The sequence below is a fragment of the Taurulus bubalis genome, assembly GCF_910589615.1.
Source record: "Taurulus bubalis genome assembly, chromosome: 14".
NCBI classification, from domain to species: Eukaryota; Metazoa; Chordata; class Actinopteri; order Perciformes; family Cottidae; genus Taurulus; species Taurulus bubalis.
The window spans coordinates 14,767,498-14,788,472 of record NC_136602.1 but is presented as its reverse complement, the minus strand read 5'-3'; the positions used below and the strand labels follow the sequence as shown (position 1 = coordinate 14,788,472).

General features: G+C 40.0%; 3 protein-coding genes across 3 annotated transcripts; 1 reads left to right on the top strand and 2 right to left on the bottom strand.

Moving 5' to 3' along the window:
• Window positions 1-4,579: 4,579 nt before the first annotated feature.
• Window positions 4,580-5,967, top strand: rab23 (RAB23, member RAS oncogene family; the record flags this gene model as incomplete). The annotated part of the gene is made up of 6 exons (XM_079229621.1): window positions 4,580-4,804; window positions 4,894-4,979; window positions 5,192-5,348; window positions 5,465-5,547; window positions 5,643-5,735; window positions 5,834-5,967. Exons 1-6 carry the CDS (start codon window positions 4,650-4,652, stop codon window positions 5,965-5,967), a joined length of 708 nt encoding a protein of 235 aa, XP_079085747.1. The 5' UTR covers window positions 4,580-4,649.
• Window positions 5,968-8,254: 2,287 nt separating this feature from the next.
• bag2 (BCL2 associated athanogene 2) lies at window positions 8,255-10,748 on the bottom strand. Its single transcript, XM_079229374.1, has 3 exons — window positions 10,549-10,748; window positions 10,164-10,273; window positions 8,255-9,338 (listed from the first exon to the last, which is right to left on the bottom strand). Exons 1-3 carry the CDS (start codon window positions 10,668-10,670, stop codon window positions 8,944-8,946), a joined length of 627 nt encoding a protein of 208 aa, XP_079085500.1. The 5' UTR covers window positions 10,671-10,748; the 3' UTR covers window positions 8,255-8,943.
• A 1,454-nt stretch (window positions 10,749-12,202) lies between these two features.
• znf451 (zinc finger protein 451) lies at window positions 12,203-18,152 on the bottom strand (the record flags this gene model as incomplete). The annotated part of the gene is made up of 12 exons (XM_079229974.1): window positions 12,203-12,354; window positions 12,932-12,997; window positions 13,175-13,237; window positions 13,315-14,801; window positions 14,896-15,043; window positions 15,175-15,334; window positions 15,474-15,600; window positions 16,135-16,285; window positions 16,651-16,762; window positions 17,432-17,545; window positions 17,636-17,719; window positions 18,096-18,152. 12 exons carry the CDS (start codon window positions 18,150-18,152, stop codon window positions 12,314-12,316), a joined length of 2,610 nt encoding a protein of 869 aa, XP_079086100.1. The 3' UTR covers window positions 12,203-12,313.
• Window positions 18,153-20,975: the final 2,823 nt, after the last annotated feature.

Below are 20,975 nucleotides of genomic sequence, written 5' to 3'. Positions count from 1 at the left end.
GGTTTCTGATTCAAACAAGAATGGTTTTAATAAAGACAGTTGGCAACTCGTAGTCAGCATACTGGCATTATTTAATTTTCTTAAAATTAATATATTATGTTCTGCTATTTTATTGTATATATTGAGTATTTCCCATACTTAATATTTTATGTTTACATAAGATAAATAATAGATAATATATAATAATAGATAGTATTCTAAAAATATATATATATATATATATATATATATATATATATATATATATATATATATAATATTGTCTTTGCTTGCTGCTGCTACAAACCAATTCCCCCATGGGAATTAATAAAGAGTATATATTTACATACATACACACACACACACACACACACACACACACACACACACACACACACACATATACACACATACACACATACACATACACACATACATTCATACACATACACACATACATTCATACACATACACACACACACACACACACACACACACACACACACACACACACACACACACACAGTAACTTGGTTTAACTTGTATCTGCTAACACGTGCCTAAAAAACTGCCTTCACTAAAATCTGGCAAGTGAAGGCAGTGAGCAACAAGAAAGACAACTGGACTGACATTAGCTCATATAGCAATGGGTCTAGCTCACGCTGCTAGCTAGCATACAGCAATTTCTAAAACGAGCTCAGCAACTTATATCTCACGACGTACAACACGAAGTGGAACAACATTTGAATGATGTATTGTCGTTATTACCGAATAGACGACGGGGTTGCTTCTTCTCTGCTCAATCCCGCCAAACTAAGTGTTCAACGTACGCGGGTAAATGTCGATGACGCTGTTAGACAACACAGGAAGAGACACCATGTCGTCATCACGTGTGGACGCTCGTTTCGTTGTACCAGCCGACCCGCTATTTCGCCCCGGTCAATGATGACTTTTATACAAAGATAAGAAAAAGAAGAAAACAAACTTCACAATGTTGTATGGTAATCATGCACCAATCATGTAGTCTAATGTTTAAAATAAAGCATGGTATTGACATTGTGTTATTTTTATGACTTGTTTTTCTTCTCCGTCGATTTGGGTGCAACAGGAACTTTCGGGGGCATTTGTACAACATAACAAACGCACCCATAACACAAACAGAATATAATGTTACTGCAATGAATTGTACGGTTTAGGTCCCTGTCCTAATATATCCAGACGCTCTCTGCAATCAATTATAACAGTTAATGGGAACTTTGGAGCACTATTATCCCGGTTGTCCTGCAATTGAGCATGAAGCTACGAGCACATTTACTCAAGTACATGTACTTTACTTAAGTATTTCCATTTTTAGACATAATACTATACTTTGCAATTGCTATACTACTTCAAATGAAATTACTATAATTTCCACTCCACTATACTTATTAGAAATCAATATTTCAAATGAAGATGTCATATTCTAAACCATGATGAGCTTGATTTAGATACATAACAGTTTATGCATTACTTAAAACTACATTAGCTTCATCTAGATTCTAGAATACCAAAATGCAATGTGTTATGTATGAATGTATCAGTATCGATAACATGTATACATTCTTATCTTCAGTGTCAGAGGGTCAATCACAGCTCATACCAGCTGGTGGCGTTAATGCAACATTTCGTTGTTTGCCAACCGCCAAAAAGCCGTAGAAGAAGAAGACGCTCTTGACACTGCTGCTTAGCAACAAACATTAGCCAGCTAGCCTGGTTAGTGACTCTCACGCGCAGCAGCGCAACTAGCTGGACCGAAGGCTCGCCAATAAACAGCGATGCGTTTTCATCCCGTGAATGTGACGGGTTGTATTTAGTTGTAGACGCTGAGTAAACTTGACCTACCGCTTTGAAGCGGAGAACGTTACGTCCGTGCAGTCATACGCGAAATATCATTTTCGGGCGGAGCAGGAGGTCCTTTTTCTCCTGGAAGAGTGGCTAACCTTAGCTCGGTAACCTTAGTTAGCACCGGAGTCACTGGCGTCTCGCCGCGGAGGAGAGCGGAGGAAGGCTGGCGATATGTGATCGTGGGTTATCTGTCTGGTTATCTCATCTGATGTTGGCGGACACTGGATGAGTTGGACAGTGGTTGTGAAGGTAAGTGGATGCTTTAGTTACATCCTTACTCACCAGCCCAGTCGGGCAGCTTCAGGCTTTCGCGGACCATACGAGCAGCTGCTCGGTACCTGGAGCCTCTCGTGTCAGCTATTCAACAAGTCATATCCTGACCAAGCAAAGGGATTCTGATTTGAGGGAATACAGCAGAATTAAAAGTAGCCTAGATACTTAATTCCCCAGAATTAAGTATCTAGGAATATCTAGAATTAGTATCTAGGAGTATCTAGAATTAGTATCTAGAATTAAGTCCCACAGACTTTGGAAATACCGCCTGCAGCAACAGTAAACCTCAACAGAAAGGAGGAGGATCTTCGGCGTTGTAATATTTAGTATTCTTCCTGTGCTCTAAAATAATGGCTTTAACGTTTGCCCCGCCTTTAGGCCCGATATAAGTAATTGTGAGTCTGTGAAGATGACTCACTGTTCAGGAGGGGAGGTATATTACCTGATACATACTTCTCCGAGTTTATTTATATGTGCATTGTAATAGTGTAGGCATGTATTTTAGATTCTCTGTCATGTCTTGGAAACATGGACATGTATGGATGCGGTAATAGGCTCAGGTAGATGAACATGACATCAATAAGACACAATAAAGATAGACTAGTTGTCTGTGCAGGTATGGATAACCATTTGATTGTTTATTACACTGCCATTTTCCACTGGCGCTCTTAGGTATTTTACAAATGATTGAGTCAGATTGTTTTGTGTTTCCAAATGTAACTATACTCTTCTTAGAACATAACATTTGTAAAACGTGATAACAGTGATAGAGAATGAATTACTGTCACTACTTAATTGCCTTATTTATTTTAACAGTATGATATTTTTTATTTGATTGTCAACTATTGTGTGTAAATTGACTTTCTAAGACTAGACTTCTCCAGCTTGTGTTGTCCTGTGTTCTACAGGTGGAGACACTAAGCAGCAGCTTTTGGAGAGAGCAGAGCGCATAGCCATCTTTATAACCCCTGACTTTAACTCAGTTTCTGGGAGCCTAAATCAAAATCTAAACAACATAACTAAAATTATTACACTGAGAGATGAGAGAACTGCAAATGTGTGACTTAGCTTGAGAATCAAATTTGCTCGAAATAAGGGGGGCTTAAGTCCTCACCTCACATAAATCAGATGCATTCACAGGTGAAATCTAATCCCAACTAAACATTTTAGCTGTAAACTCATTCACAAATTGGCATCAAAACTTGGGGAAGAGCATGCTGTTTATTTTAAGCATGTTATAACAACTGCTGTGTCATACATCTCAATTATAGTTGATGAATAATATCGTTGACTGCAACACATATTGTGACTCAAATCTCAGACAAGCTGTTGAACGCCACAGAGTCACACATTAGGTTGCCAGTATCCACCGGGAACAGCTTTCCACAATATTGTTTAGCGTTGCACTCAGCAGCTACACACATAGAACTGTGGAAGACCCAGTTGCTATGCGGAGTCTGCTGCTCTCGGCGCTAATGGAAACATAAACACATTGCACGATTGCTGCAAACGCATTACTAGCAACATTTACAACAGTTTATTCAATGGGCGCAATAACGTGATAGTTCAAAGGATAATTCCAGTCTTTGTGTGTGTATAAAGCCCTTCACTATAGTGCACTCCGTCACCAATTAAATCACCGGGCTGATAGAAATTAAATGTAACATTTGGAAAAGAACAATTTAATTGGATGCTTTGGGAGTTTTCGACTGTTGACCAAACATAAGAAGCAATTGCTGAGCTTTGGTCATTTCAATAGGTTTGACGTATATAAAAAGATTCAAACACAGATAATAAAAGAAAACTGTTTTTGCAGCCCTACTACTTCTTGCCCAACTATTAATTACTACTACTTGTAATAGTAGTAATTAATAGTTGGGCAAGAAATAGCTTAAGTAATACATTAATTTATGTTATTTAAACTTAATAATTTATATTGTTGACAGATCGGACTGATTTGTCTGCAAATATTGTCTTAAAAGTTGATTACTTACAACTTATCTAACCAATTAATTCTGAATAACTTGGAGCTGTAAAAAGAATGCTGGGAGTCTTTGAGAGTTTTGTGTCTGAACTCTTTGTATTTTTTTTTGTTTTTTAATTATAGGGTCTGATTGAAAATTAAAGATTCAGTAAGTATTTTTTTTTTTTTTTACAGAGTGCAGAAAGTTTCTGATTATAAACCATCCTTGTTTCAGTAAATAAACAATTTAAATTTAAATTTAAATAAACAACTAACTATTATACTCAAACTTCAAGTTGAGCACTTTTGCTTACTGTCACTGACACAAAGCTTCAGACATAAACCAGACCAGGATGTGTGAAACCACAAGAGAATATTTGAGCTACACAAGTTTCTGTTCTGCTGGATGTGTTTGACTTGCAGCATCTAAATAAGTGGCATACATTAATGTTGGGTTTATTTTACACTTTCAGTTGGTATATGTGTTTGTGTCGCATCACTGAAACTACCCAGGCAGTGGAACTGAGTAAACCAGCCAGACGTCGCCACCATGTTGGAGGAGGACATGGAAGTGGCCATCAAGGTGGTTGTGGTCGGCAACGGGGCTGTTGGCAAGTCCAGTATGATCCAACGGTACTGCAAGGGCGTCTTCACTAAGGACTATAAAAAGACCATTGGAGTGGACTTCCTGGAAAGGCAGATAGTGTAAGGCACTAGTTTCTCAGAGCTCCACATTCCTCTTTCAAGTATCGCCAACATTGTATCTCATCCTCATTTCCTGCTCATTGTTGTAGCGTTACTGACGAAGAGGTCCGACTAATGCTGTGGGACACCGCTGGGCAGGAGGAGTTTGACGCTATTACTAAGGCCTACTACCGTGGTAAGACCCCACCCCTGTGACAAATATAACACCGCTGCTTTGGGTCACTGACCCCCGATCGCTGAGGTTAAGAGTAGATTTGACGGCATTCAGCCGAAGCACAAGCACTTGGCACACGCAGCACCGCTAACAGCATGTCTTTGAGCAAAAATAATTTTAAAGAATCACAAGTTTAAAAACACGAACTGTTGGTGTGTTATCTTGCATTCCAGGTGCCCAAGCATGCGTGCTAGTCTTCTCCACCACAGACAGGGAGTCATTTCAGGCAATCGACAGCTGGAGGGAGAAGGTGGAGGCCGAGGTCGGAGATATTCCCACTGTTCTAGTGCAAAACAAAATTGACCTCCTGGAAGAGACCGTTATCAAAAAGTAAGCTGTAGTTTCTTTAATGCAAAAATCCTACTAGAGCAGTAAAGCAATTGCATGTTCAGGACAATTGGTAATGACTGTGGTTGTGACTTGTATTGTCTTTACTTGCATTGCAGCGAGGAGGCAGAAGGTCTGGCTAAAAGGCTCAAATTGAGATTTTATCGCGCTTCAGTAAAAGAGGACCTTAATGTCAATGAGGGTAGGTCACTGAAAGTTTGCACAACTAGTCTAATATGCAAGTGAAATAATGCCATGGATAATGCCAGTATTACATCTCTGCTCTCTTTTTTTTAGTTTTTAAGTACTTGGCTGAGAAGTATCTTCAGCGACTCAAACAGCAAACGGCAGAGGAGACAGAGGTGCTCCACACGACAAGCAATAAAATAGGTGAGGAGTCTTTCTCTAAAAAAAATGTTTTAATGTTACATTTTAAGTTTTACTACTTCACTACAGTGGCATAACTCATACATTGTGTTTCCCCAAAGGTGTTTTTAATACCACAAGTAGTAATGTTTGCAACCAGAGCTCCAGCAACGGCAGAGAAATCATCACTTTGCGACCCAACAAACAAAGGACCAAGAAGAGTAAAAATCCTTTTGGAAGCTGCAGCCTACTGTAGATAACAATAATGTAGTTTTAGTGACTGGCCAATTTTAAGACTAATTGGTCATTGTTGTATTTTGTGGAGGTAGCCACATTTAGAGACCAAAGCCCGGACAGTCTGGGAAATACTACTCTATACTACTTTAATAACCGGATGTTTAATCTGTGTCCTAAATTGTTTCCCCACAATGATGGTTTCCTATGATTCATTCTTGGATCTCCAATAATGATCTGCGCACAAAACCTGTCCCTGTGGTTGCCTTAAGTAACAGCAACAGCTGCAGCTGCAGCACATGTACGTATGAGCGATGACTTGACATACAATCCTCCCATTCGAATATGTAACAGCAAAGGTTGCACTCTTGCTCTGTTGAAACTCCTAAATAGGATTTTTACAATCACCCATTCTTGTGTTTGACATTTGAACTGTGCAAAATGTTTGCATGTATTGTAGAAGATACACAGCTAATTTTGCACCATATTTTTTCTGTCAGCATAACATGGTTCAAGCTATACTGTTTATTGTGGACAAAACGCTATCAAATCCAGAGTTTATTCTCTGTGCAGAAGTATTTTTGTACGACTCAAAACAGTGTCGAGTGATATTTTCACGAAAATGTTGACATAGTGCCAAATGTCCTCTTTCTGAGCTGTAGTTAAATATGTACTATAATGCAGTGATATGGATGTAACATGAACTTAATGGAATGTGCTTTTCTGTATAACCAAATATCAATAATTATTGACACAAAATAGTCCTCTATATGTCTGCTTACACTCCACTTATCCACGGATTTGTTAATCAAATTCTCAGACTTTCACAGAGTTTTGGACTTTTTGAACCTGAACTGAAGTCACCATCAGTTATAGCACCATGTTTTTGATTGCAGTTGTTTACATTTGACATATTCACTGTGCTTTTCTTTAACTCTGGTACAGCTTTGAGGAACTCATTGGTAACCCTTGGCGTAAATGCGTTTCAGTATCATTGTATTCGGATGAGGATTTTCACTACATTTCTAACATTGTAAACATGGTACATATTGGTTTGGCTTCTGTAGTATCAAATCAATTTATATTTTACAAACATCATTCATATCAATAATGTCTGCCGACGTGGTGTGGAGCCTTCAGCTTGTGTGTGCTTGAATATGCAAGAAAATTCAGTACATGAAAGTACTCTAAAAGATCTCCCAGATTAATGCTTATTTCTCAATACAGCTAGCTTTGAACTGTATTTTACTGCATTAAGCCTTTTTACAAATCTGTAGAGATCCCAGTTTACTGAGCACAAAGAAAGATGGAAAAGTCTCAACATTTCTTTATTAGTAGTTACAATTCTAGGTATTCTACATGCAATCACAATGTGTAGGACATCTGGGAATACATGTTTATGCATGTTTTTTGTTTCTAATTTATCTCAGTGAGAAATATTTCCCAGATTCAAATGAACTTTATTGTGAAAATCCCAACAGGTGCTTGAAATACGTTCCAGTTGCATCATTGGTACTAAGATTGCACATTTCAAGCTTTTTCATTTGATTGTCTGTAAACAGTGCTGTGTTGAAAAAATAATAATAATTGTGGCCTAACTGTAATGCATGTGAGCCTTTTTCCCACATCAGTGATGTTCAACCTTAGTTACAACGCCACAATGCCTTGTCCTCGTTTACTTTCCCCCCACTGGCCACCAGTATGCATTTTAATCCCTACTCTTGCTGTTGTTTTCAAATTGCCTGCACAGTAAATCTGTAAATACACGTAATTATTTCCCAAGGTCCTCTAATTTGCAACATTGTGTTTAATTTGCCTTTTTGCTTTTTGCCTGAATGGATTTAGCGCACTTTATCATTAAAATGGCATATAATCTTAAAGAACCATGATTTAAGACTAACCATACTTATGTGCTGTCACTCAGGTGTTGTAATAATCTTTGTGTCTTACTGTTACCTTTTCACTCATCAGTTTCACACTTGCATCCGTTCAGACTGACGAAGACAACACTCATTGTTGGATTCTTGTTTTTAACAGTGAAGCAGGCGTCACTACTTTAAGTGTTTGGGGGGAAGTTGATGGTAATCTGACATAAATAAAACTCTACTTTTTTCTTGAGCATCCAGTGTGTTATTTCAAATGACAATATTCCTCTGCCGACACAATTGTTTAACCCCCCCATCCCAAAAAAAAAAAATGCTTGGCTGTATTCACTCAGTTACCAAGGTCAAAAAGCTCCTGGAAAAGCTAGTAAGTAGACCTTAATTTAATACTTATTTGTCAAATTCATCAAAAATCTTTAAAGCTGACAAGCATGGGGCTACAGCACAATGTTTCTATTTCCTTGATAACATCGTCCTTTCGTCTGTAACTTCATATAGTGAATAATTGTTCTGGCTATAGGTCTCTGTTTAAAGATATGTGATGCCAATCAGTCTATAGACTCAACCTGAATAATCTGCTTCATCGACAATGTTGTTTTATCAAAGCTTTGACACCTAACATCAAAACTGCTTTGTGCATATGAACTCAAATCCACAGTTTAATGCGATTAGTGTAGTCTTCACACAGAGAGGTAGTGTATGCAGTGTACATCAAAACCGTTACCAAGTGCCTGATTTAAAAGGTGAGACAATGAAAGAGAAGAAAAGTATATACTTTAACTTTCAATTCATTGTTTTTCAAGCAGTGGCTTTTACAATAAACTGTGACCAAACCTCCAAAGGAGCACTATGTCATTGTATCCTTTCTTACTTCAGTGCCTATTTGTGAACACACATTGTGTATATAGACCTTAAACAATCCATTTAAAGTATAGGTCAGTGTTAAAAAGTGATTATGCCCAAAGGTTAGGGATAATAATGGTGTACTTTACTGTATGTTAGGCCCAATGGTTCAGTATCATTTCACCATCATTTTCTCAAAGGGACTGGTCCCTATCAATGTTAGTACATGGTTACAGCAGTTACTGTTGAGGTTAGTGGCATTATGACAAATCTTATTGACAGCCATTGGTTTTGGGGTCCTCCAGTTTTTGGTGATCCATAATCTTGATGTTCTTCTCGGCATTCTCAACGTTCCTCATCAAAGTCTCCAGCCTGCGCTTGATCTTCTTCTGGTCCTCCAGAGCACAGCTGATCACCATGGCCTGAAACTTCTGGTCAATGGGGACGAGCGTGGCCTCGGTCACGCAGGCCGCGTGAACGGACCGCAGCTGCTGCCGCCCGCTGTCCATGCCGTCCAGTAACTTCTTCACGATCTCATCGATTACAGATGTGGCCTTGTGCAACGCCTCCTCCTGCTGGGAGTTTCTGATTGTGCCCACAGAAACCTCCACAGACAGCGCCCGGCCCATGAGACGGTTTGCTGTTAAACTCAACTCTTCTCTCTCCCCTTGAACATACAAAACAAGAAATAAACCAATGATGCACCTTGAAAGAGCAAAATACACAGACAATAAAGTGGTGGACAATAATAGAGCATCGACATTCTGGTTTCAAATCCTTTCCCTTGCCTCTCCTCGTCCACCATGCATTAGTATAAACACTGACCTCATGTGACTCATGTGATTATATTAATGCATGGTGGATCCAGCCCAAATTTGATGCAATGTAATCCAACAGGATGGGCCAGTTAAGAAATTCTTTTTTTTAAACTGAGTCAGAAAGGTGTCGACATGTTGTGGTGTTTATGAATTGGATTATATTGTGGCGAGAACCCTTTAGTATTTTATTATTTCTTCTTTTGTTCAGCAGGTGAACATAATACAGTTAAAAGTGGAGGTCATTCTGGCATTGGATTGTATCAGATTACACAATGCCCAACCCCCTTTATGTACAGTACAGGATACTGTAGCTATTGCTATGCACGGTGACTATTGTCTATATGAGAAATTAACTACTGTATGATCATTGGAAGTGAATTTCCCTTTGTGTATACCATAATATCACGTATGGGAGTACAATAAACTAATGGATTGGATTCTCTTCTCTTGGGTGTGGTGTTCCTTCTGAACTCCCCTGAGCTTCTTGAACCACACCATCCGACTACAATGTAGCTTTCAAAGCATAACCTCATTGGATCACAATGTTACAGAGAAATCAGAGCAGCTGCTGCTGCAAAAATAAAAAGGATTAAAAACACTATTCAAACAAGACGCATAGTGACTCAGTAACGGTGTCTTTTTCCTGTGAAAAGTGAAGTAAAGTGATGCCTCACCGGCTGAGATGTTTCGCAGTTCCTGTCCGTTCTGAATGGACTGAATCATTTCCAGGATGAACTCCCTCTCCAGCTCCATGGCCGACGCGGTTTCGCGTAAAGCCTCCACCCTGACAGACGCACAGAGATTAAAACCACATCCCTTTCTCTGGGAAATGAACGGACTGCTGTAAAAGCACCATCTGAGTATCATTATCATCATCATAATCCACAGTATAGTAACCAGAAGTATGCTGCTCCCTTTTGCTTTTTTCCACAAATCAGCGTCCGCTTTATTTCTCCTCTAGTAAAAATTTGCATTTATATAATATATGAATCATAAAATACACAACTGAGCAAAATGCCGGTTTAACACAACATACTACCGCCTGTTGCATAACTCTACCTCATTTCCAGCTGATCCAAACTTTCCAGGAGCTGTCCGGAGCGATCTGCCATGGACATCGTCCTGCTGAACTTGCTGCACGTAGCGTCGTTCATTTTCGCCTGTATTTTAGCATGAGCCATGATAGTTATAATAATTATGATGATGATTATTATGACGATGATCCGTACCGGAGAGGAATCCTTGGGTGGATCGACACTATGATCTGTCCAGCCGACTGCGACAGCGGTCCTGAGGGAACATTTCCTAACATGGGCTGCAACTTCCTTCGCTGTCCTAGCAGAAGATTCTCGAGAAGCCCTGGACACGGTTTCCCAAAATCAGGTCCGAGGACCCCTACAGGTCCCTGAAAAGCTCTCGCGGGTCCCTATATATGCTTGGATTATTAAACTGTCATTTCAGTCATTTTCAGATGTGTAAATATCACTGTTTTGCTATTTAATAAAAATCTGTATGTGAGGTTTTCCACACAAAGGGGTATAGAATGTTAGGGATCTTGGTGGACTTTGTTTTAAATGGTTAATTTTTAACACAGCTGGCAAATATAAGAACAGATACCTGGAAAAGGCACTTGGCACATAATATACTGATAGTCTGCTGTGCGTTGACCTGTGTATGTGGGCATGTAGCGGGTAATCTGGGTTTGGCAACATCAGTTTAAAGTTAGATTTTGTTGCAGGTCGAAATATTCTCAGCACATTGATCTACTCTTGAAACATTTCTGCAGTAATGATTTCCACCAGAGACTACAACAGTATAGAATATTTAATTTTATGTATACTTTAAATACACTAATGAACCCACATTGATCTGCCATGTACTACACAACTTGCTGTAGGCTCCATGGATTGATGTCTTCACATCTAAATGAGAATTGTAGCCGTTTCATTCTACAACCAGGATTTACAATTGACTTGTTCCATTAAGTGGATAAACACTCACTGTTTAGAATTGAGGACACTATCTCAAAATGTCTTAGCATAGTCAAACTAGCAATAATTACAAATTATGCAACATGGTGACTAAGAGGGTGTAAAGAAAGAAGCAAAATAAGCATTTGAAATACATGTATATCCCAATTACAAAAGGCAGCAAAATATAAAATACATCTCAATGCTAGGCTGTAGTGTGCATCCTCTGCAAAGGGAATCTGTCAATCACCTTCTAATGATTTTTGACGAGAACACGAGGAAACTAACAAGAGTCAAAAAGTTGTTGACAGAATAGCAGCTGCTGTTTAACAGGACTTCCACTGTTTTCACTTCATTTTAGAGGAATGGACTAATATCCAATCACATGAAGATCAGGAATTTCATGGATGCACTGAAACGTGTCGACATACAAAGGTTGGCCCTGCTCTCTACGATGCCGACAAGACACTGGATGTTAAGTCTGCAATGAAAACAGAGACTGCAATTGGATATGCACTGTGGTCACAAGTTCAGCCTCGGCATTTTGCAGTGTCATCGATGCCATCTATAGCACATGGGTCGACACACCAAGGTGTTGAGTCTTCACAACAGAGGGCATAAAAACACAGACCAACCTCCTCGTATGATCTGGGTGGTTCCCTGGGATGGGAAGGCCCAGTATTGATGTGTTATCATGTCATCCCATTGATACATTTACAAATAATTAAAAACAAAGAAAAAGTCAAATGGCAATTATTTATTTAGCAGATTTTGAACACAAATATCTGGTACAAAACATCTCAGTCTGATGATACACATTTGGGTAACAAAAAAAATCAAATCAAATCATGTCCTCAAAACTCCAGAAGACTTCTTTGAAGAGCTTCTTCCAACTCTGTAAAAGAGGAACAGAATATAAAAAGGATCTAAGTTACAGTATGTCCAAATAAAACACTGCAAATCACGGCGCCATCACAACTATGCTGTGGGGGAAATTAATTTAACTACCGGTAATCATGTGCCTTTTCTCCATATGTTCACATTTCATTACAATGCTTTTGATCCGTCTTTAAAGCACGCTTGTGTTTAGAATGTATATCATCGTAAAGCTCCCGCATTGTATACATTGTCACTTCAAAGACTAAACTTAATGTCTTTAGTTCAACCTTGACAAGCACATTTTAGACAACTAGAACCTGACCTATGACATCATTTGATCTTTTAACCTGGACAAGCACAGAAAATATACTGAAGCGTTGAATCGTCTCCGACTCTGTATCAAATATTTTGCTTACGGGAAATGAAGTTGCGACAAAAACTGCCAGCATACATGGAGTGTTTATCAGACCAAGTTCTCTGCAGTAAAATGCAATCACTGTAAAATTACTGTCAGTACGCAGTCGTAAGCTAAGGCAGCAGTGAGTTATACATCTTGAACATAACATGCTCGGCCACAGACGGTAAACACATACCTGTTGACTCTCTTTCTTCTTCTGCACTCAAAGACGGTTCGCAGTTCATCTCATCGTCCGATTCATCTGCAGGAGATCATAGTAAATCAGCGACTGATATATTGTATGTTAATCAAAACACAAGCATAACCGTGATGTTTATAGCTCTTGTATATATGGAAAGAAAAGCTGTGCAATTTGATTGCTATCTATATTTATATGTGGCGTGAGTGACACAGTGGTGATGCATTTCTTATTGCTTACTTTCACATGCTTCGCTCTCTTTGTTGGTCTGATCCATGTTCAAACACTTTTCATCTTCAATCTCTGAAATGACAACATAGAACCCTGATTAAATGCTGCATGCAAACAGATATAAATGTAAATAAATGTAACTGATTTACCATCGATGTCTGGTGAGATCTCCGTAGCACTGAGCACTTTTACAGCGGTGGGTTCTGCTTTCACGCTGCAGGTCCGGGAGTTAAAGCAAGGTTCCAGTGTACAGTGTCGGGAGTGATAGTGTGTATGGAAACTTGGTACACTTGTGAAACTCTCCTGGCAAGCTTTGCATTCTACGCCAAAGGCCTTGTCCGGGTTCAAGGCTGCGTGCTTTGTGTGGACGTGAGTCTTCATCTGTGCAAAGGAAGGCACAGATGCGCCACAATGAGCGCACACATATTGGCATTTTCCTTCAGCGGACAGATTCCTCATGCATTGTGTATATGTAGCTTTCATTTCCACTTTCCTCTTTTCTGAACCCATGCATGGGCATGTAAGCTGACCGGGGCTTTCAGCAGCAGCCGGCTGAACAACCTCGACATCATCCATGCAGTAGTAGTCTTTACTGTGAAGACTCCTGTAGTGCGCCAAAAACTCGCCCTCAGATTCAAACAGCATGCTGTCGCAGAGGCCGCAGAAGTAGGAGCTCTTGATCTGCCCGCCGTGCTCATTCGTACAGTGTCTGCGTACAGTGGACTCTTTAAAGAACTTCTGGGGGCAGTGCCCACAGATGAATCTCTGAAAGCTGTGACTGCTCACGTCCCTGCAGTGCTTGCGGACGTCCCCTTCCGAGTCAAATGTGTCCTCGCACATCCTGCACATCCAAGTCTCTGCTTTTAAAGATGTCTCCACTGTGTTCTGCAGGACTGCAGCCTTGGAGGATGAATGTGGGGCGGCTTCTCTGCTGGTGGACGGCTTGGCATCGATGGCTTTGGCGAGCTCCTCAGGCACTTCCTTTTCAGTCAAGTAGGTGTGTCCGCTGTGGGCTTCTGTCACGTGCGACATCATGTCTTCATACCGAGGCATTTCCACTTTGCACTTGCGGCAGTAGTAGAGGAAGTTGGAGAGATGAGCTCCCCCGTGAAAGCGACTCATATGCAGGCGGGTAATTGAGGACTCTCCCATGTGTTTGCCACACACGGCACACTGATGGAAAATTTGGTTCACAGCCAAGAGATGGTTCGTGGCTGTAGCCTCCTCTGAGAACTGTAGACCACACTCGCAGAACCAAGCGGTTACTAAGTTTCTGCTGATGCTGCCATTCACACTCCGTCTCTTCCGTTTGGAGGAAAATTCTTCCTTATCACTCTCCTTGTTTCGTTTTTTAAAAGGTGATTCAAGGCCATCGGACTGTCTTTCCCTCTGTGCCTGTCTAGCCCTCTGGGTGGGGCGAACTTCCCCAAACCTGCAATGCTGAAGGAGGGCTTTCTCCATTGTTTGGTTGACCTCCACGTCATGCTGGGTCGATTCTTTATGCTTCTCGATTTCAGCTTGGCTGTTGAAGATTTTACAGCAGATGGAGCACTGCCCTCGCACTTGCATCAGCTTCATTACCTGCACTACTGTTTTATCTGCCTTGGCCACCGCGCAGCCCTGTCTGCAGTGCACACTAAAGAAGAGGAAAACAGGGAAACATCAGTTGTACAACATGGAATATCAAAAGATATTAACACATGCACTGAATAAGTCACAATTCAACTTACTTAAAGTGAGCTTGAGCTGTCTGATGTGAGGTCAGTACTTTGTGACATAAAGAGCATCGGACATTGAATGTTACATCCTTGCACCAAGTGATGAGACGATTCTTCACATATTGTGAGACAGGAACTGGCAGTGGTCTCCCTTTGGTTTCTTTAGCAAGAGGAGAAAGTAAAAAGGTCCACGTGAGTTTCTCATAATACCCCTTGAACGCCTTCTTTAAACACAACTGAGGTTGTAATGAAGACGTATAGAAATTTTAAAAAAAGTTAAATAAACCTTACCGTTCATGGAGAGTGACTCTGTGAAGTGGTTTTTGGCCGACATGTGCTGAAGACACTCATCTCGGAGGTTGAAGAGTAAGTAGCAGGCAGGACAGGCAAAACACACAATCCACTGATATGTCTGTGAGGTGCTGTGACCATCAGCAGCGGATGAGGACACCTAGTGATCCAAACATGTTTATTTAATTTTTTATAATGAATAAACTACTGTCAATAGCTGTCAAATACATATTGTACACACAGATTAATTAATAAGTAGAGCAGGAGTTTTTCATAGCACAGTCAGAAAAGTGCATTACCTTAGACTCGAGATGTTTCCTCCATGCTTCTTCAGTCTGAAAATGTTGACCACAGACAACACAGGCAAAGAGCTCTGATGGACATCCTTTAAGATTGATGGTTGGGTCACAAGGGGAGTGATCAAACCTACACACAAGATATTTTATTGAATAAAGTCCTGTATTTGTACTCTGTGCCTAAAAATACCTAAAAGGTATTCTTCTGTCATGTTAGAACGAGGGGGATGTAACTTATCGCTACAATGTCCACATCCATTTTGTAAAGTAGATTAATAAGTTAACCGTTTGTCGTAACCTTTTTTTTAAATTGTTTTATTCCTGAACGAATTTAAAGAGTAACACATTATTTTTCCGAGTCTACTCTTTTGATTTACATAATAGGATCCGAGAGGGAAAACATTTCCAGAAGACTTAAATGTTCAGAAGAAGGCTGCGACGTGTGTACATTTATAAAATAACTATGTAACTACAGCAAGTTTTGCCTTTAAGCTTTTTGCAAGTATATACTACATTTTAAATTTTTTGTGGGGGTGGAACCCAAACCCAATATCACTTAGTATCTTTTATTCAATGTAGAAATTCAGAATTCAGGATGTTTGCCCACTTCAAGCACTGTTAAAAAGGTATTACACCCACACTGAAATGAACAGAAAAGGATTACCTTTTTAAGTGGCCTTCAAGGAGGGACGCATTGTCATAAACTCGACCACAGTTGACCACTGGACAAGTGTGTCTAGTTGAATTGTTTCTGGGGAAAGAAGCAGGTCTTTGTCTTCTTCTAAAGCCAGTAGTGATCGTTCCAGGTTTAACACCTAAATAAACGCAAAGATAGAGTATGAAAAGTTGACACAAGATTAATTATCCCTGTAAAAGGGTCAAAATTACATTTTAGTCATCCCTGTGAAGAAAGTGGACCATTGTAGCAGCACAACATAGTATAGTGGTAGAAGAAATCCAACAGTACATTACAGAAACGTGCTTCAAAAATGTCTCCCCGTTGCCGTGTCTACGGTGTATAGAGCAAAAATGTAAGTCGCTTTGGATTAAAGCGTCAGCTAAATGAAATGTAATGTAATGTCTATGCTGGCTTGAATCAACTCCAACACTGACAGATTGACAAGTGAGTGACAATGTCAGTGATTGTCCAACAGTTTTCTGATCAAGATTAAAAATGTACCTGGCATCTTTAACCACATGTCCACACAGTGCTTTGCCTCCCGGTTAGTTCCATTTGGAGAACTAAAGGACAACCCCTGCTGTCCATGAGCCCTTTGCAAGATTTGCTTCTCCTGAAAAAGAGACGTAAAAGAGATGGAAGACACCAGAAGACATTCTGCATCTTTTATACACTGGCCTTATAGGACAGATGTCAGCAGACAGTTTAATAGACACAGTTTAATGATAATTCTAAGTCACATACAGTATAATGCTTTATGAAGTAATACACAGTTGTTCATTCTGGTGCCAGTTATTTTTTTTCGATGCATTCTGTCCACAGGGTGGCACTATTGCTGCTACATTTTACTTTAATTGACCCAATAGAGTATAAATGCCTCCATACACACTAAGAGCTTGTGCGCCAAGTAAGTATAATTAATACATACATACATACATACATACATACATACATATGCTAGTGCTACAGCTGTAATGCCGTGTTCACACCAAAACAGTTGCGAATTTTCGCAACGCCACTTCGCCTATATCGCGCCGCAGGTGAAAAATTCGCTCTGTGTGGTTAATGTGTCGAAAAATCCGCTTTTTCGCAACCTAACGCGGCTGTGCATTGACTTAACATGTAATCTGGACGCGCGAATATTTCGCAACTGTTTTGGAGTAATCACAGCATAAGGGTGAGTTTAAACCAAGCTTAACAGATCTCCAAAAATGTAATAGCTTGATTACAGTCTAGCAGGCAACAAAGGCCAGCAGCTCACATGATATTAAAGCAAACTTACCTTGAACTCTCTACATTTATCTGATCTTTCCTTTTTCTCTCGGGCAACCTGGTGTGCTAGCCTGTCCAGTGTAGATGTAACATGCGCTTTCTGGCGGGTGATTTTATCTTCAATCTACAGCGGAATAAAAGGCAGCGCAAAATTTCAGAAAACTCTAGACAGACACTAGTATATAATAAAAAGGTGTTCCATTCAGCCACTTACCGTGCCTGGGAAAGATGAACACCCCTCGTCCTCATTATCACTCAGCAGATCAATACAATCCAATACTGCTCGGACAGGGCCCTCCTGAGCAAGTACAAGACACCATTTCATTCAGTATTATAAAACACACATACATTTATAAGATTCAAAGAAGTCAGCAAACCCCTGAACAATGTCAAAATGTTAACTAATGTTAACATGCACATGAAAACAGAGGTGCTCCATGTCTGAATCACAGCTAGTCAAACAATATATGGAGCAGCAGCGTTGTTCAGCGAATCACACATGATAAATATATTAATTAAATAAAATGGCAGTCTGATTATCAGTCTAGATCAAGAGGTTATTGCACAATTAGCCATCTCAATGTCAAAAGACAGAAAGCAAACAATTGCAACGGTCCTCTCATACTTTGAACCTATTGATTTATTTAAAAGATAAAGTGCACACATTTACGTACTGATACGAACTGCACGTCTTCCACCTCATCGTCGGATGCTTCAGTTGGAGAAGACATTTATCTGAAGGGAAAAAATAACACGTTTAACTTTCGAAGCTGCAGCCCCAACTTTGAACCGTCTGACTGTAACGGGAATGGTTGTGTTTTAGCTAGTTACCCAAAGTCACTCAAGAGTCAGTAACAGTAATGCACACATCCGACTGCAGCTAGAGCGTTAGGCCTGCTGCGATCACTCAAAACTAGGACATAAATCCGTAACCGTATTTTAAATACGCCTGTCCCCAGTATGATTTATTTAACCACTTCACCGGGGCAGCTGACTAACGTTACGCGAGACAAGTACTCACACCCGGCAGACAGTGCTATTATTGGTTGCTCAAATATCGAATATTAAAATGTTGAAAACTACACCAGATGGCAGGTATTATACACAACAACCGTTCAGGAGACTTCGCGTCGACGTGAGGCTTGCGTAAAGTAACGAAAACGTGACTTACTCAAGCGTAATGCAGGACAGTGTTTGATTAAAGTCGATACAACCCACGTCAAGTCTAACATGGGGCGTGATTTCTTCCTCTGTTGCCCACCAGAGTGCTTCTCTTTAGTGCTGCCACTGATGGGTGGGAAGCTCAATTTCAACGGCCTATGCACTAAAACCACAGTGTTGTTGCAGTAACGCTCATGGCCACCAGAACCCCGAGCAGCACTGAGCGATGAGCTGCTTAACAGCACTGCGCCTGCCGAGCGAGGAAGAAATTAGGCGCCACAGTGGAGTTTCCAACGCTCTCCGTCGATGTAAACCAAGGGTCTGCAACTGTACACACACTTAAAACTGATGTGACGTTTTTTTTTTTTTTTTTAAATCACCGACCTCTTCTGTTAAGATAATTTATTAGCAGCGAAATATTGAAATAGTTTGCTAAGCGTCCATGCTCCCTGTAAGCTAACGTTAGCACCCTGATGTTGGCGCTTGCAATGTCTTGCCACGCTAAACTAGCGCAGCGCAACGCTAAACACGCTGACGGTCGGCGTTAATCAAATGGTTGAAATCATCAAGTGAATGACGCTGAGCATGACACTACCTACCACTTATTATGTTGGCTCCTCGGTTGACAGAAGGGCAGCTAGCGTCAACGTCCCAAATCAATTTAACGTAGTCAGCTACTCTGGTCTGAAACGTCACGTGGAACTGAAGCGCTCCTTTTCTACTTAGAGTGTGCCGTACGGGCGGGATTATGGTTAGTCCTACGGAACAAGTGCGAGATTAAACTCCGCCCGTCTGATTTGGCTTGGTCCGGTTTTAAGTGTGTAGCTGTTGCCAACAGTCACTGTATTCATATTTTAGTTCAGAATGCCGTGATGCTGTACCCAGGTTATTATTACAGTAACTGTGATTTATATGTTGGAGTAATGATTATGTGCACAAATTGTTTTTTTAAATAATTTATACATAAATGCATTTTGATTATGTGGACATAACGTTTATAAAGATATAACTTAAACACAACATTCAGGTATGAGTATTTCGAAGTTTTCAAGCAATCCAAGCCTCGTTCATTTGGTTTTATAGTCTTCTTCCATTCTTTTGGGCTGAAATGTATATGAACATGGGAAATGACCAGGAAAATGTGAGTATACAAATGATAGCATTCATGACTATGACTACCCTACATCTCAGAAGACATGTACAAAAAATATGTTGCAAATAATTGATTGGTTGATTGGTTGATTTACCACACATGGCAAATAACTGTATTGGCACATATACTATATATTTGCATACATTACACAAACTGAACATATGCTCTTGCTGTCATATATGAATAATATATACCACATATCCATTAAGTACATATGCTGACATACAGAATCCTTCATATGTGGTCACTGCTTGTATGCAAATGTCATATGGGAATTATATACATATATTAATTATATGTATTAATGCTATGAGTCAACATGCAAAATAATAATCATACATTCAGATACTTTATATGTTACATATGCTGTGTATATCTTTTCATCATGTAAAATATTGACATATGCAATGGTATATTGGTGCATTGCATACATGGACATCAAGCAGTGTGGCCGTTTCATATTTTGTAAACACATGTTGACATACTGTCATTGTCTGGGTTTTTTTGTTTGGGTGCAGAATTGCTCTTTTAAAATTGCTAATAAAACTCGTTTCTCTCCCCATACACTTTGTTTGAAAGAGTGTTTCATCTGACTGAAGAAAATGCGCTCTAAATGATATCAGTCCATCAAAAAATGACATAACCAATGTTGGATTATGATTAGAGTTGGTCCCTATTTTTCTCCCTAATCCTGAAAGTGTTTATAGCAACTGCTTCGTTTCAGTGCCTGTCGGTACAACAGGGTACATTTCACTAAGTCTTTCCGGCAAACTATCCTTAAAATAAACTATCAGACAGACATTGCAGGTAGGATTAAATAATAAAAGAGAAATATGTTCCCATATGATGCCTCACTGCTCTATTGAGCTTCACAGACACATTGGTGTGTATTAATCTCAATACTATTGTTATTAATATGATAGCAGCATCCTTTTGGGCAGTCGACTCTGCAGCAGATTACTGCGATGCTCAGCTGAATCTGCTGACTCTCCCTGCCTGTTAGAAAATAAATAAATAAATAAATAAAACTTGCGTGTCTGCTGAGTCATGCACTGTACCTCATAATAATGATACCAATAGTCTCGGCCGACCACTCTGAACCTGCACGCTTTACGAGATTTGCTGTGCGATGCTTCCCGTGTGTCCATCAGGGTCTTTATTATCTTGAGCTTACAGCGACACATCGGCAGGAGAGGAGTCAGCTGTCTGAGGCTGAGGGATCTGTCCTACATTTCGCCTT